Source organism: Notolabrus celidotus, chromosome 13 (assembly GCF_009762535.1).
Source record: "Notolabrus celidotus isolate fNotCel1 chromosome 13, fNotCel1.pri, whole genome shotgun sequence".
In the NCBI taxonomy this organism is placed as follows: Eukaryota; Metazoa; Chordata; class Actinopteri; order Labriformes; family Labridae; genus Notolabrus; species Notolabrus celidotus.
In genome coordinates, this window is record NC_048284.1 from 7806563 (window position 1) to 7823465 (window position 16903).

The 16903-nt window shown below is 40.3% G+C and overlaps 1 protein-coding gene across 1 annotated transcript in view; it reads left to right on the forward strand.

Moving 5' to 3' along the window:
• The first annotated feature begins 239 nt into the window (after positions 1–239).
• ryr3 (ryanodine receptor 3) overlaps positions 240–16903 on the forward strand; it is a 176071-nt gene continuing 159407 nt past the window's right edge. The window contains exon 1 of the mRNA XM_034699064.1: positions 240–389. Coding sequence (XP_034554955.1) covers positions 342–389 — 48 coding nt within the window. The 5' untranslated portion in view covers positions 240–341. The remainder of the gene's footprint in view (positions 390–16903) is intronic.

The following is a 16903-nucleotide window of genomic DNA, read 5'->3' on the forward strand; positions in this document are numbered from 1 at the left end:
TATTTGAGCTCCTGGGCATCATCATCATCATCACCTCTCGGAGCTGCTCCTCTGATGCCCCCGGTTGTGCACTGCTGCTGGTGGCGAGTGGGGTGGGGGGGAGAAAGCGGGGGAGGAGTGGGGAGGAGGAGTGGGGAGGAGGAGGGGTGCATGAAGGGGGTAGGTAGGTGGGAGAAGAGAGAGAAGAGAGTAGGAGAGGGAGGTAGGAGGGGGGCTCGGCCGGGCTGCCCTATATGGCTGTGGATGAGCTCTATGCTAATATCGGCTTGAGAGGCACAGCATCGCGTTTCTGCCGGCAGTCAGTGGTGGCTTCCAGAGTCTGAGCAGGCTCCTTCACAGCCATGGCTGAGGGCGGAGAAGGGGAAGATGAGATCCAGTTCTTGAGAACTGTAAGTAAAGATCAATTCATCGGTGCTGGCTGGCTTCAGTTCCCTGTCGCCAATTAACGCTTTCCGTGGCAGCATACGGCGCGTCAATTAAGTCAACCAGCGATACAAGTTGGATTATGTTCAAGTTTGCGAGAGGGGAACGTGTTATTTTGGGTTTTTGCTTGTTGTGCATGATTTTTTTTTTTTTTTTTTTTGGGAAGTTGCCGCAGGTTGCACTGCACACCTGTCAACAGGACTCATGATGAGGGGAATCTCAATGAGACTCCCGTCTGCTGCTGCTGGTGCAAGGGCAAGAAATGCCTCAACACTCGCTTTCCATTTCATAACACATGCCCCCTCTCATTTTCCACCCTTCATCGCTTTCTGATCTGTGTTTTTTCCTCGGGAACGCCTTGTGCAAAATGTTCTCACGCCTCTTTTTTAATAATAATAACAATAATAATCCCCTGTTCTGTTCTTTTCCCACTTTGACTTTTCGTGGTTGTATTCTCCTCCACGGGGGAGGGAAGGAGTTTCAATAAGTTGTGCTCTCACGCCAGCCAACCTCTACCATGACTATTTTAGTTGTTTGACGCAGATTGCCTGCTCTGTGTGGTTGTGCACAGCAGCTATGCTTGTAAATGATATGACAGCTTGTATGTTGATGTGGTGAGAATATCTCGACCGCGCACGTATTCTTCTTCCCCCTTGTGAAGCAGGGGCAACAAGAGTCAGTTTGTGTCACCAGCAAAATGCTCAGGAAGGATGTCTGTCTGATTTCAAACCATCTGTCTCCTCATGATATGCCAAAATTACCTCAGAATAAGTCTCCAGATCTGTCCATGTTGTGTGGATTTTAACTCTGAGGATCATTTTCATGAAGTGTAGAAGTTTACCCCAAGGTCTGGATTGTCAAATATTCTGAAATTGGTAGAATTTCTGCTCATTTTAAAGAACTTGAATCTTGTCAAGGACCTCTACAGTTCTCGGGACCCCCCTTTCAAAACACATAGATACAGGATCCACAACTGAATTCATATCAGTATGCTTTTCCTACAACTTATTGGTCAAATTCTGTTGCTGTCTGAATTTGAGAGACTTAGTATTAGCATTTTTTAGAATATAAATCATTCATAAGGCAGCAATTGGCATTTTTTAGGCCAGCAAGAAGTAAAACTTATTATTTTGCACTTTTGAAAATTTGGGTTGGTGGTGTTTTCCATCCCAGTTAACATCTAAGCCTTATTTTTAAACAGACTCCATGCATTAAAACTGCATTAACATGATTAAGTTACAAAAATGACCACACAAACACTTTGAGTTGTGATTGGTTTGTTCAAAATTCAAGACTATGGTAAGAAATGTTCAAATATACTCCAATAAATGGAAGACAGTGGCTGCCTAGAATTACACTAGTGGGACATCACATTAAGTATTACATTTCAATGAAGTTCCTGGGGGCTTTGAGCAGTAGCAGTAGCAGAGACCATAATACCCTGACTTTTAATTGCTTTTTAAGCCTCGACCCTAAAAACCTTGATCCTTCAGTTCCCAAAATGCAACTTGATATCCTCTCTCTATAAACCCCTTTGCTTGGCGAAAGCACCAATTTCATTGAACTTCACGTAGAAAGCTTTGTAAATCCCAAGTGCCGATAACTTTAATAGCATCAGAGCTATTTGTCCCAGACTTTGGAAAAGTCCTCCCCAATCCACTCTGGACATGATGCTAATATTTTCACAAACTAGCATGTAAAAGTGCACATATAATTTTACAGTACAGTTGCTAAAATATTGGTATTGTTCATTAACCCTCCTGGTCCATTTCTGCACCGGCATGTCAAAATGACGTATGCTATTCACAATCACGTGGCAGGAAGACGCAACTTCAATTGGTCATTGTTCTAACTTCAGTGTAAAGTCCGGACTTTGAGGGATATAATAAATTGTTAATTGTGTTAATTGTCAACATAATCACAGAGTTATTTCGGCTTTATTTGGTCACGTTTTGCGCGGGTTTGATGTGTGTTTGGAGCATTTAGTGTCAATAGTTGTAAATATCTTTATTGTTTACTAAATTTGAACATTTTTTTTTTTTAAATTTACAGGTCATATTTGAATTTATGTTTTAAAAATGGTTCATAAAACATGTTTATGGTTTTCACAGATAAAAATCTAACTTTTTCCTATTCGGATTTTATGTTTTTTTGTGTGATTTTAGGTCTTATGTGTTGATACTTTATATCAAAATGAAAAAATGACTGCATAGTTATACTTGTGCTGAAAAAAATGACACAACAAGGCAAGGAAAACTGTTTTTAAGAGGAAACATAAAAGTAAAATTGAAATAAGTAAAAAACGGCTGACAATACCCTAGACCCCATAGGGTTAACATAACATTCAGTTGTAAGCTTTTGTTTTGGTTGTCCATTAGTATCCGTTTGGCAGGACTCCTCACAACAGTCATCCACTCCAGCAGTGGCTTAGAGAGCGCGATATACATCATAGTTAATCTATATGTAATCCCCTGAAGGCTTGGCTGCTCCATGGCGGCACGCAGGGACCCTGTACTTAACAGCTCCTACTATTTGTGATGCTGGTGATATGCTGACCCATGCCTCTCAAATTCTACTGTCACAATGGCATCCTGGTTATTTGATGACAACAGCGATTTGTGAGGGGGGCTTCCCCTGAGGTTAACCCGGCCTTGTTATCAAACCTCTGTGGTGAGAGAAACGTGCTCGCTGGAAGCCCTAAAAATAAATGTGTTAATTGAAAGACACTACATTGCAATCTGTTGAACATCACGGTATTTAAGCCTGTATATGTCAGGTGCAACTTTGACGGATAGAGGAGTCACTTATTTGGTCTGGAACTGCATTTGAAGCATTATTTTGAAAGGGAATTACTTATATGATAAATGTGGGGGACTCTAATGCTGCTGCTGTTGATGTTTTAATTTCTAATGTTGAAGACTTTTAAATGATCAAAACTGCAATATATCCTGTTGTTGCATGATCCTGTCAGGTGTTGACAGAGGTCCAGACATTGTGATTCAATTTCAGCTCAGAGACAGTCTCACCTTGCTGTTGATGTGTGACGTTGGGAAAGTTGGCAGCGATGATGGATTCTCTGTCAAAGGATTCAGCAATAAGAAGCAACCCAGATAAAGAAAATGTTACAGCTCCTCTTTAAGATGAAGAAAGCTGTCCTTTCTGTAACTTTAGAGACCTAGTTTCCTTTTGTCCTGACAGTTTAGATATAAATTGTTTCATTCTCAGAAATAAAAAAGGACCACAAAATATGATCCTCTGGGTTTATTCTCAAAGAAAGTGCTCACTTTTCCCACACAGGAAACCACTCGGTTTTTTTTTTTTGGTTTCAGCAGATGCAAAAATACGACAAACACTACAGTATATTTATTGTCAGGTAAAGACCCTATAACCCATGTTGTGATAGCTGATGTGTTTTGAAGTTGCAGCTCAGTAGGCATGCTGGGTTTCTGAGGCTGTGGTTTGATGTACAAGCATACATTTTTGTATGGGGTGCTATGAGCTACATGTTTTCCCCCTTTTACTTCTTCCACCTTTTACAAGGAATGTCCTAAGCTAAACTAAACTTAACAAAGGCAACACACCTAAGCAGCTTAATATACATCAAACAATCCATTGTCCTTCTTTGGTGCTATACACACTTATACTTCATTTTGCCTTTTGAATATGCTAGATGGTTTTTCTTATGTGTATAAGCGTTTTTGCTGGATCATAGACTCTTTGTTTATGTTGCTAAAAGTGTGACCATATTGGAGAGATGAAGAGCAGAAGAGTTTTCAAACTCTAGGCTATAATCTAAGGCTTGTGCTAGCTTGATTCTCAAGGTAAAACCCAATCGGCAACCTCTGGTCTCGAACTATGAAGCCCATGCAGAAGTGTTATAAACTGCTATTCATTGAGAATCCACTTGAGGCTAGCTGCAGAAACACCGGAAACCACATAGACACCAATTCAAAAAAGACTATCTTTGCAGCATTAATAAACATGTTTACAGCCTGGTTAAAAAAAACGGCTTGGCTCTATGTAGCTGATTTCTCTATCGGCACACACTGTACGGGGGGTGAATTTGTTTTTAATGTGACGGTTCAGAAGATATTAAGATTACGAGTTTTTGCCCAAATAAGGACATGACTGACTTGACTTTCGGACGGGAACACATAGCTGTCGGCTAAGAGGCTCAAACTCCGCCTCTTTACGTCACAATATGCCTGGTTGAGTTCCGCATTTTCAATATGGCTGCCGCCACTGCCAATTGGCTTCAAAACAGTGCTCAGGAACAGATGGGTGACATCACTGATACTATGTCCATTATTTATACAGTCTATGGTTAGATCATAATTCACTGCGGATGTTAATTTGGCTACCTAAAAATGATGTAGAACAATTCATTATCCTAACCCAAAAGTGGACAACCTACTCCTCAGTATCTTGAAGTACAACCAAGAAATTAATAAGCCAAAAACATTCAAGTTTTTCAGCATGATTTTACTGTAAAGACTCAAAAGGCTATGTGCATTTCTTACCTGTCTGTGACTCTAAAATTAGCCCCAAAGGCTAGCTAGCCTGGCTAACTTACCCATAGTGGGGACAGTGTTACCACCGTACGAGAAGTTGGACGATCATTACTTTTTGCTGCTGTAGAACATGCTTTGAAAAATTCCTTACTAAGGACCTGCATACCAGCTGTGTTGCATTTCCCCATTATGTGTAGTGTGATGCTATCAGAAGTTATGCTAAGGTTAGCCGCTCTGGCTCTTTATTGGACTTAGGGATAACTTACACATGAGCATTTACTAGAGCTGGCATAACCAAAGATTGCGTAACTAGAGATTGTGTTTTGTTCACGAACACACAAAACAGTCCTCCTCAACCTAAAAGTTATTTACTGTCGCAACATGTGAACAATCAAAGAAAGAAACACATTTGTTTGAAGACTTTTGTTACCTTTTTTTAGGTAAAAGTTTAGCTAGCTAGCAACATTTATAAAATAGCCGGTAGCCTCCTATTTTCAACAAACTGAGCTAATGATAGCTTAATTTGCTAGCTAAATACAAATGGAATTATTTCACAACAAAATAAAACTGGGCTAGCTATAAAAAGACAGTCTGCTGTTCTTTACTTCCTAATTAAAATCACAGATCTATTGCTTCTAAATGTACTCAGGGTTGTGTGTGTGGTAATATTTTTGTTTTCTGCGTATGAATTGAAGCTTAACTCGTGTATCTAGCTACAAGTATAAAGGGAGCCTTAGCTAACAGTCAGTTCAGTATTTTTTAAATGTTTTCTGAACTTTTAGTCATATACAGTTTACAGCTGTTAAAAGTTATTTCTTCACTTTAACATAGTTTTGAAGGAGAGACACTGTAGCACTTTAAAATTCAGGTGAGCAAGGTTTACAGTGCAACAGTAGCTTGCTCCTCTGGGCTTATTTGGAGTTTATGTTGTTCTGGACGCCCTCTGCATACCATGGCGAGGACTCTGGGGGTTTAAATTTAGCCTTTTTAAAGATGATGCTTCCACAGCACATAGAGCTCTGCTGCCCTGGCACTAAACCACACCGAGCTAGAGCATGAGTCAAAGCAGAAGTAGACCAGCAACACTTTAACACCATTTTTATAGGGATAAAGTCGCATTTAAAAACTGAATGCTTGGTACCACATATTAAAATAGAGCATTAAGTAAAGCTTAATATGTCAAAGTAATGGACAGTGTCACTGAGCTTTGTGTAAGAGGACAGCAAGTGTTTACTTCATGTATGACAGATTCAATAAATCAACAAGGTATAACTTTGAAGGCTTTGTGTGTGCTCTGCATCAACTAGTATGAATATAAATATGCAAATTGTTTTTATTTCTGTAGATTTATTTTTGCTTAGGGTTTAACTTATGAATGACATTATGCTTTATCACATATATCATGTCCAATATTGTGTAATGTATGCAGAAGGCAAAAGCAGACTCTCGTTGACCAACTAAGACTGTTCAAAAGGTTTCATTTTTTAATTCTTGAATCAACTACTGGGTCTTAAGGGTGTAAACTTGTGTCGTAATGAATGTTGTGTTGATGATAGGATTGGTTGAGTGTCTCTGATATAATTGGTTGAAGAGTTGTCAAGGTATAAGAGAGAGTGGAGTCAGGTGTCAGTGAAAATGAAGAGGGGTGTCAGACTGATGTGAAGACGTCAGGCAGAAGCTGCTCCTGCTGAGACACATTTTACAAACCAGTCAGTCAGTTTTTATGGAAATGTTGCACTGCAATCAAAATAATATCAAGAGACTAAACCTTTATGATTTGTTTATGATTAACAATTTCTCCTGGCAATCCAGGCTCCTATGAATAATGTTTTAAGCATCAATTACAAACTTGCATAACCATTTTCTGTGAACTAAAAGGGTGAGTGAATATTTCTGTCACCTAGATGTGGTGATTTTAGTTCCCACAAAATGCAATACTTGACAAAAACTTGACAAAACCATTTTACTGTAACATTCATGTAGTCATCTGCATACAGAGTTATCTTGTGATTGTAGAAGTTACATTTTCTGTCTCTGCCAACGTAGAAATCAATCATCAATTGTGGCTTGAAAATTAAACTTAAAGGTGCTGTGAGGAACTTTTGTTTCGTAGCCATTCTGGCGCCCCCCTTGTGGACAAAGTGATACCTCTTATCTCTTGTCCTATACATGCAAAAGTAGTGTTTTCAACAAAAGCCTCATCCTGTTGTGTTCAACAGTCAACTTTATCAGGCAATGTGATTATTTTCCATGAAAACTGAGAAATAAAGGCTGTTTCTGAAGCAAGATGTCCATCATCTGGTCTGACACCTACCCCCCCAGGGCGGTTTCAGGCATTAAAAATGACAGTAGAGAAGGTGCCAGTGTTGCTGCTGATGGACTTGTTTGCTACTGAAGGTTATAAAGAGGCATCAGTATCATTTTCAGTCTGTTTCTCAGTCAGTTCAAAACTCCTCACAGGGCCTTTAAAGTTTATTTTCATGAACAGCCGTTGACAAAAATGTTCTCACCAGACATTCATTTAGTAGTTTTCAGGGTCTTTTGATGAAATCACACAACATTAAAGTAGTTTTTGTTGATAACTTCCTGTATAGATAATTAAAAAATACTGAAGTCATACAAAATCCATTTAAAGTAAGAGATTTTCTGTGGCAGATGTATGATTAGAGAATAAGTCTGAGTATATGGTTTCTTCTTTTTGTTGAAAATTGAGAGCTGGTGGATCCTCACTGCTGACTTCATGCTAAATCCTTAGGTTCTGAGGAGTACTCACAGGGAGCACTATGGACATGTTATTTATTATGAACATTAAATCTCAATCATCCCAGAGCTGGAACCATCATTCCAGTTATGCAGCATATACTATATTGCACAAGTTGATGCCCTTGTAAAGCTCGCCTCTTCACTGAGTTGGAAAGAGTGAGAGAGAGAGAGGCAGAGTTGTCCCGTGGCCTCAGATGAACCTCTCTCTGCTTGATTTTAAATTGAATGGGAAGGATTTCCTCTGTATTGATTGTGCTGTGATGGCAGAGGATCCGTGTGTTCTTTGGCAGCTCTCTCCAATCATCAGCGCTGAAGGACAGCGAGCCGGCTGCCATCCTCCGTCACTTTCACAACCTTGATTTAAAGGTGGCAGGACCTTACGTCACGAGCCCTCCTTCTAGCTTTCACTTCGGGGATGAGATGTGAGGGGTTCTGACCTGGGTGTCCTTCTTTAGCTAAATAATAGCTCAATCTATAATTCAAACTGACAGTTCTTACATTATTTGTGTTAATATTTCATGTGGGATGAGCCTCTTGGGCGTGCATTATGATGTGTGAATGCATGTAAAGATTTGTAATGCAGACAAATTGGGAAGAATAATTTTAAAATGACGGAGGGAAGCTGAAATATTTATAAATCTGTGACTGCTCTGTTGTTTTCCAGAAAGAAGGCTGACTAACCTTTGTCTTCAACCTTGAACTGGTGTTGTTAAGCTTATGAAACACCCATAAATTATTACAGTGGTGAGACGAGGCTCCTTGTCATCTCGGCGAGTGTGTGGCCTCTGGTTTTACCCTCATCTGCAGGCCATATGTCAGAGCTCATTATCCACATTTTCAATTTACTTACCTGTAAAGTTATCCTTAAACTGCAAACATATAATTCACCCACTACTTTATTACACTTTTCTTCTCTTCCTAAGAGGAATCTGGTTAATCATGGCAGCATAACTCAATCAAATGCAATACTTAATTTAAGTTATTGGCTCTAAATGCTCTCAATCAACATAACCATTTCACACTACAGGCATCAAGTTTCACACCATTATCATAAACAGAAATTAATTAAAGTCTTGTTGACACTTAAGCTTTTTGCATGATTGTGCAGCATGTTGCCTGTGGTGGTCCATGCAGAGTTAACAGTAGAATTCCAGCAGGAGCAGCAGCTTGATACGACTCCTAACTCAAATAATTACCTTCATTAATCAACTGAAAAAGGTGCAGACGGTGAGCTTCTTACTGTTTTCAATGTCCTTAAGGTCACTCTGATTTCACTCCAACTTGGTTCAGATCGTTCTCACTTTGATCTGCTATCTTCGATTGTGAAGAGCTTTTTTGATTCGTGTGGTGACGATCCCCAGTCTGCTCCTCTCATGAGTTATTACGGGTATTCTAGGAAGAATCTGGAACCAAAAGTCAGCGCTAGCACATTACTATATCCAATCCTGTGTCACAAATTCCTAAACCTAGTCAAGTTACATGGTTGCAATGGGTCCAGATGTTCCTAACATGTTGTCACAGTTGGAAAGAGGTTGCAAGTTTTATAAGGTTTTGGTACCAGAACTACTTGGAATAGACTGAATGAATTTGCAAGCACAGTTTTTAGATGGCATCTCGTAGTGCGGTGCAGTTTGGCAGTATTTTGAGCTAGAAAACAGATTAAGTTGTATGTTGGCTGTGTCTGGTAGGAATGGCATATAACCACTTCACCAGAGCGATGTGAAAGCAACACATGCATTTAGACTTTAACCTGCAAGCTGGACCGAAGGCTGGTGGTGCTAGCTCTGCAAACCGTAGCCACACTCTGCAAACCAATGTAATGTTGAGGATTAGAAACAATCGTTACAGCGAGACCCCAATCAGGTCACTCCCTAATGTTCTGTTTTATTTATTTGCACTTTCTGTAAAGATACTTTGAATCTAGACTTTGTATCCAGAAAAGCGCTATATAAGTCCTATCAATTATCGCTAATAGAAAACTCAAGAACAAAATCTCTTTTAAAAAAGACATCAAAAGATTTGTTTTAAGCTTGAGATAGACTCAATTATTATCTGTTGTGATCTTCTGACTGTTTCTGTATTCTTTGTATTATTTTCTATTTCTCTTTTAGATTACTTTTCTCAGGGATGACTTATTTCATGTTCAGCAATATTTTATTATATCTTTTAAGATGTTTTGAATTGTGATTGTAAATTAGTGTTTTTTATTGTTATGTGTGGACCCCAGGAAGACTAGCAACCACGTTGTGGAAGCTAATGGGGATCCGAATAAATAATAAGTATTATTATTATCATTATCATGGCTAAAATCATGCCTAAAATTGCAGTGTGTGGCCGGCGTCACAGGGATTTAATGGCTTTTGGATCCAACCTCCAGTTAATGACTGAGGAACTGCAGGTTGTTGTGATGTGCATTGGCTTCATTTTTAACATCCTAGTTTGCTGATTTGCTCAAAACTTGTTAGCCCAGATTCAGGTGATAAATCACCTTTGTTCTGTTGTCAAACAAATGTTAATTTTATGGCGAATTGAAAATTTAAAACCAGCTTCTGTCGGGTGTTTCAGTTTCCTGAGCATGAAAGCTTTATTACAGCAAAACCTTGTCACTGGCTCTGCTGAGTTCCCACTCAAGCCCACCTCATAATATTTACAAGGGAAGGATCAAGCACTCAATCACTTCCAAACCTTTTTATTGACGACTGCTGCCAAGAAGTAATCCATAGTTTGAATTACAGACACCATTTAACTTCTTTTCTGACAGGTGTGGGTTATACATGTTTCAGCGCAGGAAAATATGATTTTTCTTTGTCATTTTGTTAATATTTCACTCATAGTCAGTTTTTCTGTAAGCCCACCAAAGTCCTAGAAACACCACTTTCTATTTGCTGTGTGCATCCACCCGTGGCAGCTGCAGCCTCGCGATGACATCTTATTGTTTGATGGATCTGAACACTATTTCCAGCCCTTGTGAGCAGGGAGGTTTACCTTGTCGCAGACCGCTACTGATGTATTGCAAAAACACTTTAATGCTCATTGAATTTATCTCATGCCCCGTCCTCTATTGACCCGTAGCTGTTCAGTCTGTGTGAGGAATGAAAATTTGACCTCTGTGAAATCTATTCTAAAGGAAAAACTGCTCGCCTTATCACGTCCCTGTCTTCTCAGGCTTTCCAGGCATTAGAGCTAAAATCCTCCAACGTTTGCATCAGATTTGACGCTTGCAGAGCTGACAGGGTGCAGGGTGGAACAAAAACAGACCTGGGTCAGGAGCTGGAAGCTTAAAGGGCAAAAAGTGCAGCTTAAGTTTGTTTCAGGTGAATGTCTTCACTTCACCTGATGCCTCTGCTTTCCTTCCTGTCTGTTCGCCTCACAGCTGCACACACACACATACAAGCACACACACACACCCACTCGTCTGTGTCCGCTCCGTCTCATCGGACAGGATGATGGACTTTAGAGAGGCTCCAGCTAAGTCCCTGACCGGAGGCCCCCTTCATTTCTCAGTGCTTCTGCTGAGGTGGATGCCTCAGCCTTGCACGCATGGGGGCCTCCTCTATTTGAAGCTGCTCTAAAGCAATATGCATACAGCCAAGCCAAGAAAATCCAATTTGTTATAAGAACACAATATAAATCTTGCACCCTGTGATCCATGGCAGTGTACTGTGGGGCAAAAACTTGCTTGACTGTAGAATTATATTTCTATTTTTTTAATATGGCGCTCTTATGCATTATTCATTTTTGAATAAGCACATTCTGCAGGCTCTTTTGTCTGCACATGATGTGTGACAGTGATAGCATAATATGACATGAATTTTACATGAAAAATCTCCAAGGTTACAAAGAAGTAGATATTGAAGACATTTTTTTCGATGTCTGTCAGAAGATTTCATTTCTTCCTTTTTTAAATAAAGTTCTCAATAAGAATATTTGTACCCTGAGGCTGAGTGAAAACTGTAATCAACCGCCTTTAATGGGATTTTTTTTACACCCATGCCAATTAAAACAAGGCAAACTACACTGAACATGTTGGTTTAAAGGTGTTGATATTTTTCGCTAATTGTCTAAAAATACACAGCAAATAATTCTGTTTTACGGCACAGCTAAGATAACATTTTGAGATGGGCTTTTCTTTAACTGACACTGTGCTCAAAGTTTATTTTAAGGGATAATAACTTGGACAAGCCATCAAAATGACAGATATCTTTACAGCTTTTTAAGTTACTGCCTTCACACTTTTCGAAAATCTTTCTAGCTTTACAAAATCCATTTGCCAAACTTGAATTAATCAAGGACACCTATTTAACAGAGAGGAACATAGACTCTTTAGAGTTACTGAACAGTATGACTTTTATAGTGGGCGGGGCATAGCTGATGGCAAAACAATCCTCTAGACACGTTAACCGGCACTAGCTAGAAAGCTGTTTTTTGGCTTGTTTTGGACAAGGGCGAAGGCAACACTGGTCTCACTGAAAATGTGAGGTCACTTTCTGTCTGAGAGTGTTACTTGAATAAGTTAACGCTAGCGGACTGGCTGACCCGTACGCTCAGTGCATGGATGACTTGACAGGACTACCAAAGCTGGAATTGCCTGACATTTACATTTAACTGATAGAAAAACCAAGCATGTAGACTAAAGACAAACTGAGGTTGTATAAGTCCTTAGATTCCTATTGTTGGTTGATTACGATGTAAATCATAAGAAGAAGGACAACAAATTAAACAATTTCCTCTGTTTTGTTTTGCTAACAGAGGTAATGTTAGCACATGTGCTAAAAAGTTTACATTGCGGCGAAAATTCAATATTCCTTTTAATGCCTCTCCAATTTCTGATTATAGTTTAATGATAACTATTCATATAAATTCTGTCATCCCTCCATACAACATCAAATATGTGCTGTATGAAGAGTGCACACACAAGCATGTCTTAGTACCACAGTTGTCTTCGTTTTTGTTGACGTGCAGTGGCAGCTTGTAGTCTGTGGATTTTCAGTTTTCAGACATCACTATTACTCTGTCTATTCTGGCAGCCAACAACACAATTATGATGCCTGTTACCCTGTGGTTGTGATTTGTGTGTCACTCAAGTTTTGCTTTGCTTGCCTCCAGCTAATACCAGGATGTCATCGTGACATAGGCCCCAAAAAGGGCCTATAAAAGGTAGAGAGAGCAATATCACACATAAAACTTACTGATCATGGCTGTTACCATCTCTGGATAAGACCTCTGTGCTCCCCCAGAGTGGTCCCTAATGTCTCAAATTTATGACATTATCTGCACCTAAGTATACAAGGGGCTCTGTCAAGCTGTGTTATAATACAGAATAAATATTCTAAACCCAGTGGTCTGAATCCTGGCAGCTGCTGAGTCAGCATTCTCTGCAGCTTCCTTTTGTTTATGCTCTGGAGCTGAGCCTCTGTTTTGTTAGGACACATGGATCTGAATCTAATTCAGAAAGCTGTTTGGCTTTTGAAGGAAATGACTGGCACAGAGGAAGTGCTTCTTCTGTTTAATCCCTGAATTGAAGTCAATTAACTGTTATTGGAGCGTTGTGGGTCTTTTGTGGAAGTTTAGACTTTGAAGAAAAAAGACATAATCTCTCATTCTGTCTGACTTGACTCTCTTTATTTCTCAAGAGGCAACACGTCTGAGTCCAAGTTTATGTCTGGCTCAGTGTTTGGGCAAGTTCATGTCTATCAGTCAAGTCAAAGTGCTTCACAGGAAACAAATCAAATCAAATCAATCAAAACATCTTGACAAACCGAAGGTTAGAATATATTATAACTGAATGCTGCTTCTCCATGTTTGGTTCTGTCTCTGGGAACCAGAAGCAGATCTGTACCAGACGACCAGAGCAGTCTAGATGGATGGTACCAGATCACTAGATTAGAGATTAGCTTCTGCTTTCTGATTGACTTTTTAGGGAGATCTGTAATTGTCTTAATGTGGTTTTAAAAATCAGCTCAGAGTTCATGGCTACACCCAGATTTCTGGCTTGGTCAGTGGTTTTCAACTGTAACATCTGAAGTTGCTCACATACTTCCTCTTTGGCTCCAAAAATGACTGCCTCAGTTTTATCTTTGTTTAACTGAAGAATATGTTGGCACGTCCCCTCACTGATTTGTTCACTGCACTTACTCAGAGCTTATAGGGGGGCCGTTGTCGCCCTGTGACGTTGTAATGTATTACTGTGTGTCGTCTGCATAATCATGGTGACTTATTTTGTACTTGTTCTTACTTTGTTTTCTGTATTCTAAGTCAGGTGAAGCCAGTAGATGTTAAACAGAAGAGGCCCCAGGATGGAGCCTTGTGGGACTCCACATGTCATTTCTGTCTGCACAGACATGAAGTTACCCATAAACACAAAGTCTGCCCTTTAGGTAATATCTAAACCAGTTGGGTACTGTGTCAGAAAGTCCAACCTAGTTCTCCAGCTGGTATAGTGGTCTCAGCGCTGTGTTAAGGTCGTAACCCTGAGTGGAGTTAAAGTAGTCGTTCGTGTCAGAAAGTTATTTATCTGACTAAATTTACTGCATGAAAGCATCTAACCATTGTATACATGTAACCTCTACTGACAGATTCTGCACACACGTTCTGGTATTAGAAGTGTTGTGGTACATGTACACTTGCAATTTGGCTGATCCAACAATGATGAAGCTTTAATTGCTCTTCTACAGCAGATATCTTCATTGCAAGCACAGCTAACAATCCGCTCTTGGATGTCGCCACTCAACTCCTATGTCTTTCTCAAGTTACTAATAGGACTTTAGATAAAGGTGACACATGGAAAAGGAAGTCTTGGCTGGAAGTTTGTCATGTAATCACAAAGGAAGCCCTGAAAAGTTGCATATCACTCCCAGAGGGATATATCGCCCTGCAACGAGGAAAGACGTTCAGCCTGTGTTCATGCCCAGCTCTTTTTCGGGGGTCTAGGCATCTTATTCACATTCAAAAAGTGCTCTGAAGCAAATGAGACGCACTGGGCTTTCAACTAGCTTAAATGTAAGCCCATCCGGGGCAATATCAGATGCTCAGAGCAACAGCTGTTACTATTACTGGTGTAGAAAGACTGGCTAACCCAGTTTGGGATGGTATTGGGGGGCGTTGATGGATTGACCAAACAGCACAGGACTCTCTCAGAGTCTGGTTGTAATTGAATTCATGCGATTATGTTTGTCCTTTCCTTAACCATGTAGCTTTTGTACTTGGACCTAGCCAAACAGACTGTTAGATGTTAACCAAGAGTTTCAGGTGAAGAAAATTGACTGTGATCATGACACATGCACTGGGGATGTCTGGCCGGAGAGAAGGGTAAAACACATGACTCTCTCCCAAGAGACCAGGGGTGTTTTTTCTTTTCTTGGAACCAAAAGTCAACGCTAGCACATTAACCCTATGTCACAAGTTCCTAAACCTAGTCAAGTTGTATGGTTGTAATGGCTCCAAATTTTCCTAATATGTTGTTGCAATTGGAAAAAGTTTGATAAGGCACCAGAACTACTTGGAAGTGACTGAATGAATTAGCAAGCACAGCTTTTAGATGGCATCTCGTAGTGCGGCGCAGTTTGACATTATTTTGATCTAGAATGTAGAGATTAAGTTGTATGTTGGCCGATGATACTGGCATGTAACCACTTTACCAGAGCAATGTGAAAGCGACACAGGCATGTCGACTTTAACCTGCAAGCTGGACTGAAGGCTGGTGGTGCTAGCTCTGCTAACCGTAGCCAAGCTCTGCAAACCAATTTAATGTTGTGTACCTGCAGACTCTGTGACCCAGTGTTTAGCCGTGTTAGACCAAGTATGCAGTTTTCTCAATGTTTTCTTCCCCAGTCGGCTAGTTCAACTTTAAATTTCTGTTTAAATGACTGGGAAATTAGTTAGTTTGAATATCCCTCGCCCCAAGGACCATCAATGTAGTGTCAAGAGAGTTGATTACTTTTCCTAACTATGTCTCAAATTGCTGTGAGACTGGTTGAAATAAGAAGTCTCTTGCAATACTGTTTCTGTGTTTGAGATGCATGTAGCTGCAGGTGCAACCAGTGTAGCTGACACTATTGACTAACGTCACTGTGGAGCTTAAATGTCAAATTGCTAAAAATCCAATTTCTCAGTTCACCTCTCTCTCTCTCTCTCTCTCTCTCTCTCTCTCTCTCACTCTCTCTCTCTCTCTCTCTCTCTCTCTCTCTCTCTCTCTCTGTTTCTTGTTTACATCTGTGTCCATTTTAGCTTGGAGTTCTATTTTTCACTGTGGCTGCACTTTGTCAGGTCCTCTGCTGCTTTTAATCATTTTTTCACACTGTCACCATTCCTCCCGTTTCCTGCCGCTCTACAAGGTTTTAAAAATTTAACACAGGGTTGGAACATTGTGAATTGTGGCTTAATTATTGATAGTCAGGTTGGCAGATCACTCAAAGTGAAGACATCTGTTTTTGGTGTCATAATCTTGCAGAGGACGCCAAAAAGTTAAGACTATCTGACTTGTGTGTGACTCTTGCTCTGTTTAGATTCCTGTTTCTATATCAGAAGTAAGATTTAAATCTTACTTTACAGCGCTCTGATAGGCACTAACATGGGCCCTATCTGACATATCAGGTTGTAGTTCTCACACATCTACACTGCGGCTACTTTGCTCTCCATGTTGTTAGCTAAGCTTCACTAAAACACATAGCTCAATAGCTCAGTCTGTACTTAGCACCCAGCCTGACATTTATGAGAAACACGACGCCTGACCAGACGGGCTCCACACTGAGACAGTGTGAACAAGGAGACAAACGTGCTGGAACTTTCTTTATTCTCTCCAGTTTTTTAACCCACGTCTGCCTTTCCTTCTTCCCAAAGTCTGCCTGTTGGTCTCCACTGAGCATGTGCAAGGCATGCGTGTCAAAATAGCAGCGCTGAGGGATTGAGCAGATTCACCTTTTCTCAAGTTCACATTGGTGGCAGTGCCGGGTGAGTTGTGGGAGTTTATTTGGCACTCCGGAGCATCTGTAGTTCTCGGGTTTCCGTTGGTGGATGCATTGGGCTGCGCGCGCACATACACACAAACACACCTGTTGCTGTCTGTTAAGGCGCACATAGGCTGGCTGCTTGGTGAACAAATAAAAGCAAGTGAAGAGCGGGGATCATTGAAGATCTGTTGAAGAAAGGAGACACATCCAACAGTGACGTTCAAACAAAGCTCAAACCAGAGTGATAACTGGTTCTTT